At 41.3% G+C, this 16,465-nt stretch overlaps 1 protein-coding gene across 2 annotated transcripts in view; it reads left to right on the forward strand.

Annotated features, from left to right (window-relative positions):
* Positions 1-16,465, forward strand: part of Rims2 (regulating synaptic membrane exocytosis 2) — a 411,096-nt gene that overhangs the window by 92,419 nt on the left and 302,212 nt on the right. Inside the window, exon 5 of one of the 2 annotated variants that reach the window (XM_042055663.1) lies at positions 235-246. The exons of the other annotated variant lie outside the window; for it this stretch is intronic. Coding sequence (XP_041911597.1) covers positions 235-246 — 12 coding nt within the window. The remainder of the gene's footprint in view (positions 1-234; positions 247-16,465) is intronic. 2 annotated transcript variants of the gene reach the window in all.

Genomic DNA, 16,465 nt, shown 5'->3' on the forward strand with positions numbered 1-16,465 from the left:
AATAATTTGTGTAATAAATATGAATAGTTCATATAATACTTCATTTTATCTACTTTTGATAGTAGTTGAATTGAGCAATAATGTTGTTTTATTATTTTTATATGTAAAGGCTTTATTTTTAAACCTTTTTCCATTTTCTTAAAAGCTGCTCTTATTTAAGAATGGAATTAATTATTTATTTTGTTTTGTCTTTTCTGTCTTTTTAAACTTGCTTTCGTGGATATTCACACCCAGGAGGACAAAGTGGTTAGAATCTTTTTCTTTCTGTCTAATATACTTTTTCTTATTGTTGTTGTCAATTTAATTTTGTTGATTATATTGCATGATAGTTGCTAAACATTATAGCATATGTAAGCATGCTTATTTTAATGAAACAAAACCCAATTTTCATTGTATTAGATGCAAGTATTCAGTGTATTAGATGAAAATATTAATTTTTTATAGAGGCCTAAATTTTTATAATTTAATATTTTGTTATTATCTCATAACATTCTCCATTATGATAAGCCTTCCTTTACCTTACAATGTTTTCCTAAGCTCATTGCTATATTATTCAGATTTTATGAAGTTTCCAATTAATATATAGAGTTAATGCCTCAAACAACTACAATACCATCAAAAATGGGTTTACTGAAATGATTACCTTGTAGTTTATCAGAACTATTTAATATATTTCTGTTCTTCTCAATACTTTGTTTTATGAGTTAGTACATACCCTAGTTTTTGAATGTCTGGTTTGCATTAGATCTGCTCTCAAGACTGATGCCTCTGCATATAGATACAAAAATGTTTCTATTGGGGTAACTTTTGGTGAGTTGGACTCAGCCTTGCGCCTGTTAAGATTTTCCTGTTTTAAACAGCACACACTCAAAGCAGTTGAAGACTTCTACTCAGTACCATTTTTTTTTCTGAATCACCTGGAGTTTTTTGCTTTTTCCTAAGTGTGTAGCTGCTCAGCTGGGGACAGTACATTTCATGACAAATCTCGAGTGTGGATTTGGAATGAACTCTCAGAGTAGAAGGACATTGTAATTCTTTCCTTTTAAAATTTCTGTCGGAATCCTAACAACTTTTAGAGGCTGTTTTGAAGATGACTAGGTGAATGAATGCACAGACTTCATCATCCTTGATATGGGCATGGGTCTTCAGAAAACCTGTGAGCTTCCTACCATCTGCCTTCTACCACAGCTTTCCCACAGTCCATGCAGTTAGTGACTTCAGAATCTCTGGCGGCTTTTGTGTCCGGAGTTAATATAGGATGCATGATGGTCTAACTGCTATCTTTCCCTCTTTATATCAGGGCTCCTATGCCAGAAACTGGAAGTTTAATCATGGAAACTTAGCTTCCATGTGTTGACAAGATTTCATAATTATCACTCTATAGTTTAAGGGATGACTAGCAGATAAAATATATTAGTTTATATGGTTTTGAAACATGCAAATGAAGCTGGACAGACTTCTTTTTGACTCTAACATAGTAAGTGGTACTCACAAGAAGCTATTGAACTCTTGAGAAAAGTTTTAGTGATAAATTGATAGTTAAACTCAATTTTAATTAATTTAAATTTACAAACCACATGTAGCTAATAGCTACAACAGCTAACCTTTATAGAAAATGTTATCTATACAGCTGCTGAGGGAATACACAAGGCCTCATACTCATATTAGCAGGGTGTGAATGCTAACAGTGCACATACAAGCCTTACAGTTCCCCAAAGCATGTATATGTATATGTATACATATATGTATGTGCATATGTCAATGACAAGATCATATAAAGGCAAGGGTGATGATGAGCAAAGGCTATCCTCCTGAAGGATAGAATTAGGAATGTGAATGGCAGTGGTGAAAGGGCTTCTGGGTGGCTGATGGGGACAGCTAGAGAGGATGGACAGGGAAGGAGACGCTATCCCCTCTGTAGGCTTGGCTGTGTGCTGTGAGAGCTGTCACTTGCGTTTCTCTTCTTGTTTCTAAAGTCACTGTTTCCTCTGTTGCTTATTAAAGTCTTCATATGCAGGGCAGTGGTTCACAGTGATTCACACATCATGATGAGGTTGGCTTTTCTTCAAAGATCTTGGTTTTGGAGTATTTTTAAAATTAATTAGTTAGATAAGTTCTGTAGGGAAGAGACAACTATGTTACATGTAAAATAATGTTTAAAAGATTGAGTAGTTGAAAGAATAAACTGATGTAGACCCTGCATAGTAGGGTTCCAACAGATAATATTTTCAATTTCCTTTTCTCATGCAGTTTCTGTTTAGACAGAGTGAAAACCCACAAGTCTTTCTTAGCTCTCCTGGAAATGGAAAATAGCTGTGTAATGCAATTCTAGTAAATGAGATTAGAAAGAAATTTCTAGATACTTCTGGCAAGTCCTGATATAAAAGCACGGAAGTCACTACTACGTTTTGATGCTAATGTGGTATCTTGATACCACTTGTTATTCGTTCAGATGAAAGCAAGGCCAAGAGTGGTAGAGTCACTGGGACACATATGAACCAATGTTCTCTCGGAAAAGAAGCAGTGAGTTTGTTGGCCTGGCTCTCCTGATTGGAGGCTAGATAGTCCAGAGGAGGCGTCTCTTGTGCTGGAAAGGCTAAGTACCTGATAGGTGCTCACTGCCTGAAGCTCACAGCCTCAGAACTGTTGGGGTGGGTGGGGCAGTGCTGCCCTTCCGGTCTGAGACGAAGGCATTGAAGCTCCTTGGGAAGCTGCTGTTGGGAGTCCACGTTGTAAGACTAAGAAGACTGGAGCCAAAGTTCCCTTCAAAGCAGACGCTTGCTCAGAAAAAGTGGAGCACACATGAGCTGGCTTTCTCTTCTGTTTCTATCCACTGTGTTCCCAGCATGGTGGGTGGTCCTGTCACTATCAGGACAGCTCCTTCTTCCTTAGTTGCTTTCTCACATGGCAGTCCTCCCTAGAAAACTGTCATGGCTGCATCCGGAAGTGTGCTTTACTAACCGTAGGCATGTCTCCATGCAGCAGGCTGAAAGTCAAGATTACTTGTCACAGCTACTAATCGAATGCTCTCAAAACACTTTCTATAAAGAGAGAAAAATACTTCCTCTTCAATTTTTTTCTACCTACAGGAATCAGGTATTTTGATTATTATGATGCACATATGGGCATGATGTGTACAAGTGGGGCACATGTCTGCCATGCACATGTAGAGTGGCTGGAGGTCAGAGGAAGACTTTGTGGAGTTGGTTCTCTCCTCCCATCTTTATGTACATTGATAAAACTCATCATCAGGTCCATGGCAAGTATGTTTAAAACACTGGCTCAGCAGCTCCCTTTTGTTTCTTAACGCTCCCAGACATATCTATTTAAAATACTCGTAGGAATGATGTGTGTATCAAAGAAACTAGAGAAACATCTAGATTTGCTGATTTTCAGAAATATGCAAGTGGAATAAAAACTCTCTTTTATCTATAGAACCATTTCTCCCTGATAATCATGTTTGTATTTATGCTTTTCCTCCATAAATATTTTAGGAGGTGCATATTTGCTTAGGCACATATCAGCAAATTAATATGAGTATGCTTATCTGAGAGACTGGAATTTTACTTAATTGTGAATATATTTTGTTTCACAAGGGTCAAAATTAAGGGGATTAGACTGAATTTTGTAAATAAAGGTTAATGTAATTAACTGGAGCTGATTTGAAATAACTCTCTCTTTGGTTGGTTCGGTTCATAGGAAGGCGGGGGATTTACTAAGCACATTTATGATAGCTGCGCACCTAACTTTGTGAGAGCAGGTGTGGGTCATACATGCGGACTGTATGTTTGCTAGCTCTCTGACTTTTACTTATATCACTTTCTGTTTTGTTGGTTTTTTGAGACAAGGTCTCACTTTGCAGTTCAGGCTGATGTGAGATCTCTGACCCTTCCCCTTTTTCTTTTCCTTCTGAGTATTTGAAATACAGGCATGTGCTCCCATGAACTCTGTGACTTTTGCTTTGAGCTAACTATTCCATGTGTGAATCCATTCTATCCCACCTTTAATTGAAAAATCTTTGTCCTGTATGGAAGTTTCATAGCCAGAAAGTTTGCTGATGAGAATTTGTGAGCTCCTGTTGTATGAGGAAATGCCATTGGCCCCTTAGGGTGATTATTCTGAGTTGAAAGATGAGAAGTTTTGTCGTTGGGTCAGGAGGATTTAAAAGGGGGCTGCTCGTCTCATCACTACAGAATGGCGCCCAGATGTGGATAACTGAATCCACAGAAAGCTTGAGAAAGCTTGGGAAAGAATAGAGTAAGGCATGGCTTCTTGGTGGCAGCAGTTTCTCAGGTCTGCTCTGCTTGCTAGAGACACTTTCAACTAAGAGAGGCTTCCTGACTCAGCTTTAGCTGCAAAACCCTGCAGCTCTTTTAAGAGGTCCTGCCATGAAACACTTACATAGTGTTGATGAAAAGCCGACCGCATGCTTTTTGGTTTTCAGCTGTAACAGGAAAAAAGTTGCGCTGTTTTAAAATGCTGGCTTTCTGGGCCGTCCTGCCAGGGCAAACTCTGACTCTTTCAGGCAGGCAGTCCGACTGAGTGTGGTCTGTGGTCTGAGTGTGAGCAGAATGCTGCAGCTTGCTTGCTGGCAGAGACCTTGAAACACTGTAGAGTTGTGGCAACGAATGTGTACTCCACAGTCACTTGTTCTCTGCCCTTTATCAGCTGTGGTTGAAGCTTCTCTGATGAGGCATGAGAGCTGTACTAATTTATGTGCAAAGGGATAATGATTTAGAACACAGTTGGATACTATGTTAATTTAGAAGAATGACAATAGGAGATTCTCCTCTAGGGTTTGTGAGCTCTAGCCATGGGTTTCTTTGCTAGGTTTTCAGTACTAGGCATGACTTCCCTCCTATTGACTGAGCCTTTATTCTAATCAGAGAGCTGTTGGCTCCCCATGCGGTAATCCCACTCTTGCATTGGCCATTATTGCAGTTCACAGTACTTACAGCTGAGAAGGACTTTTGATAAACATTTTCACCTGACAACCTGGAAGTTAGTCATCAGGAAGGAAGCTTCTAGGTCATTACAAGGTCCACTTCTCCAAGTTCTGTGACCAAAATGTGTGGGGCCTTCAGCAATAGAACAAATAAATAAAAAAAAAATAATAGCAGAACTTACCTTCAAGTTCTGTCAGTTACCTAAAAACAATGACAATAGTCTAACTGCCTCTGAACCACCTGACAAACAACTCAGAGGAAGGTATCCCATGCCTGTCAAGGCCTCTTTGTTTGATGCTCTATGACTTCTGGGGAGAGCATTACTCCCTCATGTTCCTCCCCAGTACTTCTTCCACACATAGTATGCTTTGGTAACTGTTCCTATATCCAGAGAATTTACTTGTATATATATTGTGAAAAACATCTATTTATAGTTAATCACAACAAAATGTGTATAATTTGAAATGAGACATTCAAATAATTCCAGAAGGTTCAAGACTGAATATTTTCTACTAGATTGATTTAAATTATAATAAGAATGAATACACAATTTATTAAAGTAACAAGTACAAGTTTTAATTGAGATTATCAATTTAAGAAAATTGTACTAGAAATTAATTTCTTAAGGGAAAGGGTAGATCGACAATCTTTCAAAGTTGTTCATAAATATCTTGATTTAACATTGGTTCTCTTTTGTTTTAATAGATGTATTTGCTGAGGAATGTTTTCTCAGTAATGAGACCATTTGAATAGAAGTTCAGTTATAAACCACTCACTCAACTCTCTGACTCTTTCCCAAGAACATGACAAAAGGGTTGTGGTCTATCATCAAGAATTATCTTAAATTATATATCAGTTGACCAATATTTTATGTTTTCCTTCAATTTTCTGAAAGCAAAGAACCTAAAACATTAGTCTTGCAAAATTTAATACTGAGTGAATGATTCATTCTGTCAGTTTCTGGGAGTTATACCAAAATGGCATTACTGATAATTATCAAATGAATGTTCTTATTTTTCTTTGACTTAGGAATACCTTGTTTAAGCCAACATCCAAAGAAGGATTTGGAAAATGTTAATTTTAGTATTCTGCCAGTTACAATTTATACTATGAAATTATTTTTGCACTTAAATGCTTAGTTATTTTTAATATCTCTTAGAACTGCCTGTCTTGTTTTCAGTTTGTAGAAAGATGGAGTGTGTTAGGTAAGAGGCAGAGATAATCTAGTTGTCAAACACAATCAGTCAAATGAAAATTGGTTAATGAAAGTCTTATGTTGCTTTCCAATTAAATAAATATTCATACGCATTCTTTGCTATGTGTATATGTGTGTTATATGCATGTTTATGTGTGCTTGCCTGTCTGCATAGCGTGTGGAGGCCAGAGGTTGATGTCTGTGACCAGCTGCCTCATGCTCCTCATGCTCCTCTGCCATGCCTTCCCCCTGTGATGGGCCGTGTCCCTTCAACTGTATACACTCTGTGACCAGCTGCCTCATGCTTCTCTGCCATACCTTCCCCCTATGATGGACCGTGCCCCTCAAAGTATAAATAAACCTTTTCTCCCCTAAGTTGTCTTATTGTCAGATATTTGATCTCTTGGCTGTAAAGAAACTAATGCAGTGATCCTTATGTAAGTTGCGAAGTATCCAAAACAATCTGAGCGTGAGCATGCACTGGTCTGAAATGTCTTCGTCACCCAATTCACAGGCGTATCTCATGGGTACCACAATTTCACTAAATATGACAACACCTGCAACTTCACAAACTCTCTAAGGCCAGTGCTACCTTTATCATGCTTTAATAAAATCACACCAGTGGGCTTATCAGCTAACACCGCTATGATGTTTATAGATTCATAATAATCTCTTGTGTAAGCCTTCCTAGCTCCAACAGTGAGCGCTATTACTGTAGGACGTTTCAGAGCAGTAGTGAAAAGCTGTTTGTAAGTTGGTAACTCTTTGTTTCCTACTTGCAGTATGAACAGGTAGAACCTTCTTTAGGGTTTAGGTATTTTGCGGATAAAAGCCTCAAGGAGATGGTTTTATATTGTTGTTTAATAACAGTTTATTGATAGCTGAAAGCAGAACACACACTAGCACTGTATTCTGCCAAAGGCAAGGGTTTCTCCCCTAAGGCATTTTCTTGCATGTTTTCATTTATTCCTCCTTAAATTTGTATCACTTGTAACCAACAGCAAATTGACAAGTGGCATTATTATTTAAAAACTTTGTACTGCAGATAGGCTTTTAAAGTATAGTAAACAATTTACCTGATTTAGTTGACGGTGAGGCCTAGGAGGGCTGACAAATAAAGTGGACTGAAGTCTCGTGAAACAGCCAAGTTTATTCAGAGCATTGGACAGTTTATACTCCGAGGATTAAGAGAAATCACGAGTAAAGTGGACAGTCACGGGGCAAGCCGCATGTGGCAAATACATGTTTGTCCATAGAGACACACAGACAAATAGCAATAGCAGCTGTAATGAATGATCTGAAGTAAGCTCACTCCTATTGGCCACACCTGAGGGGCACAAAGACACATTCCAAGAAGTATTCCATGTTTTTGAGGAAACTGAGATCACAAGTCTCTTCTTTTTTTCTTGGAGTTTTCTCAGAAGTGCTCATAATTCTCTACACACAACCCCACTTTTAGTCCATGTTCTGACAATCTACTTTACAGGTAATTTATGAGGTGCACCAGTTAAAATTATAATCTATGTTATTTCTTACCCTAAAACTACATTTTACTAGAGTTAGGATATTGTAAAGTTTTAAAAGCCAGTGCTGTGTTTTAGTCTTGGGTGTGTGTAATTGCACATTTAATTAACATGTATTGGTTTTAGCTGTTGGTACAAGTTCATTTATACCATATAAAATCTACAAATTTATATTTCACATTTATAATGGGGAACTATGACATGTTTCTTTCCATTTTTTAAAAAAACAATAAACACAGATGAATTTGGAAATTCGGTTAGGAAAATCATGATATACACGCAGATTAAGATTGCCTGATAGTTGGGCAATTGTGGCGCACGCCTTAATCCCAGCACTTGGAAGCAGAGGCAGGCAGATAGCTGTGTCTTTGAGGCCAGCCTGGTCTACAAAGAGAGTTTCAGTACAGGTAGGCATAGAGAAACCCTGTATTGAAAAACAAAATAAATGGGGACCTGGAATTGAGTGCACCCAGGCCGGTGGGAGGTCCCCTCCTTCATTTGACTGCCCGGAGCAAGGTAGGCCTTTGTCTGAGAGCTGCTTGGCCTGCAAGGGGACCTGAAAGTCTGCAGGAGGATCCATCGTTCTTTGGGCTCAGCCTGTTTGGGCTCTGGGGACCTGGAATTGAGTGCACCCAGGCCGGTGGGAGGTCCCCTCCTTCATTTGACTGCCCGGAGCAAGGTAGGCCTTTGTCTGAGAGCTGCTTGGCCTGCAAGGGGACCTGAAAGTCTGCAGGAGGATCCATCGTTCTTTGGGGTGAGTGAGGAGTGAGTGCCCGAACCGCGGCAGCTGCCCGGTGAGGGACCACCGACTCTCCACAACCCCCCCTGCCACCAGCACACTTCCTGCTCTTCCTGCAGGGGTTATTCTCCCCGGATACTGCCTCTCTCTTCCTGTCCCTTCCCAGCTCGCACCCAGAATCCTCCCCCCCTCCCCCTGCCTCATCCTCCCGTCTTTGGGACCACAAAATCCCACAGCTCAGCCTGTTTGGGCTCTGGGGACCTGGAATTGAGTGCACCCAGGCCGGTGGGAGGTCCCCTCCTTCATTTGACTGCCCGGAGCAAGGTAGGCCTTTGTCCGAGAGCTGCTTGGCCTGCAAGGGGACCTGAAAATCTGCAGGAGGATCCATCGTTCTTTGGGGTGAGTGAGGAGTGAGTGCCCGAACCGCGGCAGCTGCCCGGAGAGGGACCACCGACTCTCCACAACCCCCCCTGCCACCAGCACACTTCCTGCTCTTCCTGCAGGGGTTATTCTCCCCGGATACTGCCTCTCTCTCCCTGTCCCTTCCCAGCTTGCACCCAGAATCCTCCCCCCCTCCCCTTTCCTCATCCTCCCGTCTTTGGGGCCACAAAATCCCACAGCTCAGCCTGTTTGGGCTCTGGGGACCTGGAATTGAGTGCACCCAGGCCGGTGGGAGGTCCCCTCCTTCATTTGACTGCCCGGAGCAAGGTAGGCCTTTGTCCGAGAGCTGCTTGGCCTGCAAGGGGACCTGAAAGTCTGCAGGAGGATCCATCGTTCTTTGGGGTGAGTGAGGAGTGAGTGCCCGAACCTCGGCAGCTGCCCGGTGAGGGACCACCGACTCTCCACAACCCCCCCTGCCACCAGCACACTTCCTGCTCTTCCTGCAGGGGTTATTCTCCCCGGATACTGCCTCTCTCTCCCTGTCCCTTCCCAGCTTGCACCCAGAATCCTCCCCCCCTCCCCCTTCCTCATCCTCCCGTCTTTGGGGCCACAAAATCCCACAGCTCAGCCTGTTTGGGCTCTGGGGACCTGGAATTGAGTGCTCCCAGGCCGGTGGGAGGTCCCCTCCTTCATTTGACTGCCCGGAGCAAGGTAGGCCTTTGTCTGAGAGCTGCTTGGCCTGCAAGGGGACCTCACAGTCTGCAGAAGGATCCATCATTCTTTGGGGTGAGTGAGGAGTGAGTGCCCGAACCGCGGCAGCTGCCCGGTGAGGGACCACCGACTCTCCACAACTCCCCCTGCCACCAGCACACTTCCTGCTCTTCCTGCAGGGGTTATTCTCCCCGGATACTGCCTCTCTCTCCCTGTCCCTTCCCAGCTTGCACCCAGAATCCTCCCCCCCTCCCCCTGCCTCATCCTCCCGCCTTGGGGCCACAAAATCCCACAGCTCAGCCTGTTTGAGCTCTGGGGACCTGGAATTGAGTGCACCCAGGCCGGTGGGAGGTCCCCTCCTGCATTTGACTGCCCGGAGCAAGGTAGGCCTTTGTCTGAGAGCTGCTTGGCCTGCAAGGGGACCTGACAGTCTGCAGGAGGATCCATCATTCTTTGGGGAGGATCCATCATTCTTTGGGGACACCAAACACCTCCGCGCTCCTTTTGAAGGAAGAGATGGGCAGGCGCCAATGCAGGAGCTCCTCCAACAACATGAAAGGCAACATGACATCACCACAAGCCAGACATCCCGAAACAACAAGAATTGAACACCCTACCCCAGAAGATATAGAAGAAACCGACATTAAACAGTACTTTATAAAAATAATAGAGGACCTTAAACAGGAGGTAAAAAACTGCCATAAAGAAATGGAGATGACAAACAAAAAGGTAGACGAAATAAATAAATCTCTCAAAGATACCCAAGAAAAACAAGAAAAACAAGAAAAAGCAATCAAACAGGTAAGGGAAACAGTACAAGACCTGATAAATGAAATGGAGGTATTGAAGAAAACACAATCTGAGGGACGACTGGAAATGGAAACTCTGAGTAAACGAACAGAAACTTCAGAGACAAGTATTTCCAACCGAATACAAGAGATGGAAGAAAGAATCTCGGACTCTGAAGATACTATAGAAGAAATAAACTCGCAGTTTAAAGAACTAAACAAATCTAACAAATTCTTAACACAAAACATTCAGGAAATCTGGGACACCATGAAAAGACCAAACCTAAGAATAATTGGGGTAGAAGAAGGAGAAGAATTACAACTCAAAGGCCCAGAAAACATATTCAACAAAATTATAGAAGAAAACTTCCCCAACCTAAAGAAGGATGTTCCTATGAAGGTACAAGAAGCCTACAGAACACCAAATAGACTGGATCAAAAGAAAGCATCCCCACGCCATATAATAATCAAAACACAAAACATACAGAATAAAGAACAGATATTAAGAGCTGCAAAGGAAAAAGGTCAAGTAACATATAAAGGGAAACCTATCAGAATTACACCTGATTTCTCAATGGAAACCATGAAAGCCAGAAGAGCTTGGATAGATGTGCTACAGACACTTAGGGAACATGGATGCAAGCCTAGACTATTATACCCAGCAAAGCTTGCATTCACCATTGATGGAGAAAACAAGATATTCCAGGACAAAAACAGATTTAAACAATACGCAGCCACAAATCCAGCCTTGCAGAAAGTAATAGAAGGAAAATCACAAACCAAGGAGTCCAACAACGCCGACAATAACTCAGGCATCTAGCGACCCTTCACCAGCACAACTAGAAGAAGGGAAACACACAAACTCTACTACTAAAAATGACTGAAGTTAACAACCACTGGTCATTAATATCACTTAATATCAATGGACTCAATTCACCTATAAAAAGGCACAGGCTAAGAGACTGGATACGAAAACAGAATCCAACATTTTGCTGTTTACAAGAAACACACCTCAACCACAAAGACAGGCACCTACTCAGAGTAAAGGGTTGGGAAAAGGTTTATCAAGCAAATGGCCCTAAGAAACAAGCGGGTGTGGCCATACTAATTTCCAACAAAGTTGACTTCAAACTAAAATCAATCAGAAGAGATGGAAAGGGACACTTTATACTCATAACAGGAAAAATCCTTCAGAATGAAGTCTCAATCCTGAATATCTATGCCCCTAATATAAAAGCTCCCACTTATGTAAAAGAAACACTTCTAGAACTCAAGGCAGCCATCAAACCACACACGCTAATAGTTGGAGACTTCAACACTCCTCTCTCACCAATGGACAGGTCAATCAGACAGAAACCTAACAGAGAATTGAAAGACTTAATGGAGGTAATGAACCAAATGGACTTAACAGACATCTATAGAACATTCCACCCAAATAGGAAAGAATATACCTTCTTCTCTGCGGCTCATGGAACCTTTTCGAAAATTGACCATATACTTGGTAACAAAGCAAACTTCCACAGTTACAAAAAAATATTAGTAACCACCTGTGTCTTATCGGATCACCATGGATTAAAATTAGAATTCAACAACAATGCTACCCCCAGAAGGCCCACAAACTCATGGAAACTGAACAGTCAACTACTGACCCACACCTGGGTCAAGGAAGAAATAAAGAAAGAAATTAAAGTCTTTCTTGAATTTAATGAAAACAAAGACACAACATACTCAAACCTATGGGACACAATGAAAGCAGTGCTAAGAGGAAAGTTCATAGCACTAAGTGCCCACTTAAAGAAAACGGAGAAAGCACTCATTGGTGACTTAACAGCACACCTGAAAGCTCTGGAAAAAAAAGAAGCAGACTCACCTAGGAGAAGTAGAAGACTGGAAATAATCAAACTGAGGGCAGAAATCAACAAAATAGAAACACAGAAAACAATCCAAAGAATCAATGAAACAAGAAGCTGGTTCTTGGAGAAAATCAACAAGATTGACAAACCCTTAGCCAATCTAATCAAACGGCAGAGGGAGAACACGCAAATTAACAAGATCAGAAATGAAAAGGGGGACATAACCACAGACACAGAGGAAATTCAGAAAATCATTAGATCTTACTACAAAAGCCTGTATGCCACAAAATTGGAAAATGTAAAAGAAATGGACAGTTTTTTAGATAAATACCATATACCAAAGTTAAACCAGGACCAGGTAAATGCTCTAAATCGTCCTGTTAGTCGCGAAGAATTAGAAACTGTTATCAGAAACCTCCCTACCAAAAAGAGCCCAGGACCAGATGGTTTCAATGCGGAATTCTACCAGAACTTCCAAGAAGACCTAATACCTATACTCCTTAAGGTATTTCATAATATAGAAACACAAGAGTCACTGCCAAATTCCTTCTATGAAGCTACAGTTACCCTGATACCTAAACCACACAAAGACTCAACCAAGAAAGAGAATTACAGGCCAATCTCACTCATGAACATGGACGCAAAAATTCTCAATAAAATACTGGCAAACCGAATCCAAGAACACATTAGAAAAATTATCCATTACGATCAAGTAGGCTTCATCCCAGAGATGCAGGGCTGGTTCAACATACGAAAATCTATTAATGTAATCCATCATATAAACAAACTGAAGGAAAAAAACCATATGGTCATCTCATTAGATGCTGAAAAAGCATTTGACAAAATTCAGCACCCTTTTATGATAAAGGTCTTGGAGAGATTAGGGATACAAGGGTCATTCCTAAATATAATAAAAGCTATTTACAGCAAACCGACAGCTAACATCAAATTAAACGGAGAGACACTCAAGGCTATCCCACTAAATTCAGGAACACGACAAGGCTGTCCACTCTCTCCTTATCTCTTCAATATAGTGCTTGAAGTTCTAGCAATAGCAATAAGACAACATAAGGGAATCAAGGGGATCCAATTTGGAAAGGAAGAAGTTAAACTTTCATTATTTGCAGATGATATGATAGTATACATAAGCGACCCCAAAAACTCCACCAAAGAACTCCTACAGCTGATAAACTCCTTCAGTAACGTGGCAGGATACAAGATCAACTCCAAAAAATCAGTCGCCCTCCTATACACAAAGGATAAGGAAGCAGAGAGGGAAATCAGAGAAGTATCACCTTTCACAATAGCCACAAATAGCATAAGATATCTGGGAGTATCGCTAACCAAGGAAGTGAAGGATTTATATGACAAGAACTTTAAGTCTTTGAAGAAAGAAATTGAAGAGGATACCAGAAAATGGAAGGATCTCCCCTGCTCGTGGATTGGGAGGATCAACATAGTAAAAATGGCAATTCTACCAAAAGCAATCTATAGATTCAATGCAATCCCAATCAAGGTCCCATTAAAATTCTTCACAGAGATTGAGAAGACAATAATCAACTTTATATGGAAAAACAAGAAACCCAGGATAGCCAAAAAAATCTTATACAATAAAGGTACTTCTGGAGGCATTACCATCCCTGACTTCAAACTCTATTACAGAGCTACAGTATTGAAAACGGCTTGGTATTGGCATAAGAACAGAGAAGTTGACCAATGGAATCGTATAGAAGACCCGGATCTTAAACCACAAACCTATGAACACCTGATTTTTGATAAAGGAGCCAAAAGTACACAATGGAAAAAAGAGGGCATCTTCAACAAATGGTGCTGGCATAACTGGATGTCAACCTGTAGAAGAATGAAAGTAGATCCATATCTATCACCATGCACAAAACTCAAGTCCAAATGGATTAAAGACCTCAATATTAATTTGAACACATTGAGATTGATAGAGGAGAAAGTGGGAAGTACTCTACAACAAATGGGCACAGGGAACCGTTTCCTATGCATAACCCCAGCTGCACAGACTTTAAGGGCAACATTGAATAAATGGGACCTCCTGAAGTTGAGCAGCTTCTGTAAAGCAAAGGACATTGTCACTAAGACACAAAGGCAGCCTACTGACTGGGAAAAGATCTTCACCAACCCTGCAACTGACAAAGGTCTGATCTCTAAAATATATAAGGAACTCAAGAGACTAGACGGTAAAATGCCAATTAACCCAATTAAAAAATGGGGCGATGAACTGAACAGAGAATTCTCAACAGAAGAAGTTCGAATGGCCAAAAGACACTTAAGGTCATGCTCAACCTCCCTAGCTATCAGGGAAATGCAAATCAAAACAACTTTGAGATATCATCTCACACCTGTCAGATTGGCTAAAATCCAAAACACCAATAATAACCTTTGCTGGAGAGGTTGTGGGGTAAGGGGCACACTCATCCATTGCTGGTGGGAATGCAAACTTGTGCAACCACTTTGGAAAGCAGTGTGGCGGTTTCTCAGGAAATTCGGGATCAACCTACCCCAGGACCCAGCAATTCCACTATTGGGAATCTACCCAAGAGATGCCCAATCATACAACAAAAGCATATGCTCATCTATGTTCATAGCAGCATTATTTGTAATAGCCAGATCCTGGAGACAGCCTAGATGCCCTTCAGTGGAAGAATGGATGAAGAAACTGTGGAATATATACATGCTAGAATACTACTCAGCGGTAAAAAACAATGACATCTTGAATTTTGCAGGCAAATGGATGGAAATAGAAAACACTATTCTGAGTGAGGTAACCCAGACCCATAAAGATGAACATGGGATGTACTCACTCATATTCGGTTTCTAGCCATGATTATAGGACATCGAGCCTATAAGTTTGGGATCCTTGAGAAGATAATAAGAAGGTGAACTCCCAAAAAAGATATAGTAATCCTCCTGGATATTGGAAGTAGACACGATCGCCAGAACCTCCACCTGACGATAGATGAAGAAAATGACAGAGCCCCACCTTGGAGCACCGGACTGAGCTCCCAAGGTCCTGATGAGGAGCAGAAGGAGAGAGAACATGAGAAAGAAAGTCAGGACCGTGAGGGAACCTCCAGCTGGCGACAGATGGGGAAGGTGACTGAGCCCCACATTGGAGCACTGGACTGAGCTCCCAAGGTCCCGATGAGGAGCAGAAGGAGTGAGAACATGAGGGAGAAAGTCAGGAACGAGAGGGGTGCGTTCACTCATGGAGACGGTGGGACAGAACTAATGGGAGATCACCAACTCCAGTTGGAATGGGACTGATGGATCATGCGACCAAACCCGTCTCTCTGAGTGTGGCCAACAGCGGGGGCTGACTGAGAAGCAAAGGACAATGGCTCTGGGCTCTGATTCTTCTTCATGGACGGGCTCTGTGGGAGCCTTCTCAGCTTGGTCGATCACCTTCCTGGACCTGGGGGGAGTTGGGAGGACCTTGGTCTTAGCATAGAGTGGGGAACCCTGATGGCTCCTTGGCCTTGAGAGGTAGGGAGGGGAGGTATGGGTGGAGGGGAGGGGAGGGAAGGGGGAGAAGGAGGGGAGAGAAAGGGGAGAAGGAGGGGAGGGAGGGGGGAGGAGGAGGGAAGGAGATGGAAATTTTTAAATATAAAAAAAAATAAACCATGAGAAAAAAAAAAAAAAAAAAACAAAAACAAAAAAAAAAAAAACAAAAAAAAAAAAAAGAAAAAAAAAAAAAAAAAAAAAAAAAAAAAAAAAAAAAAAAAAAAGATTGTCAAACAGATTTGCTAATCAGCTGTTTCTATTACACTGATTTGATTTGAAAACATTCTTTAAAAGTTGCAACACTGAATTATCAAAAACTGCTTTGTAGTTTGTAACTTATCTCTTAATGTTGTTTGCGGTGTTGCTAGTCTAGGCCCAAATCTTTCCTGTTTTCCTTACAAGTCGCAGCATGTGTAGTTTGGTTCGTTTGTCTTGTAGTTTGTTGATATCTTAGTTTTTTGGTTTTTTTTTTAACCTTCTCTGTCTCATGTGGTTTGGGGAAAGGGTTTTCTTCTTTTGTTCCCCCAACGTCTTTTAAATTAACCTTTGTCAGTGCACATGGTGAGCTTCTTCCTGGTATTTATCTCCATAACTGTGTTTTGCTCATATTTCCCCTCACTATTCCTTCTCATCTGCCTGCTAGTCCTCCTGCTTACATCAGTCTAGATTTCAAGGGATGGAGAGGTGACTGAGGGGTTAAAAACACTTGTTAATTCTGCAAAGGACCTAGGTTTGATTCCTAGCACCCACGTGGTAGCTTACAAATATCTATTACTTCAACTCCAGGGGATTAGTACC

Source organism: Arvicola amphibius, chromosome 9 (assembly GCF_903992535.2).
Source record: "Arvicola amphibius chromosome 9, mArvAmp1.2, whole genome shotgun sequence".
Lineage (NCBI taxonomy): Eukaryota > Metazoa > Chordata > Mammalia > Rodentia > Cricetidae > Arvicola > Arvicola amphibius.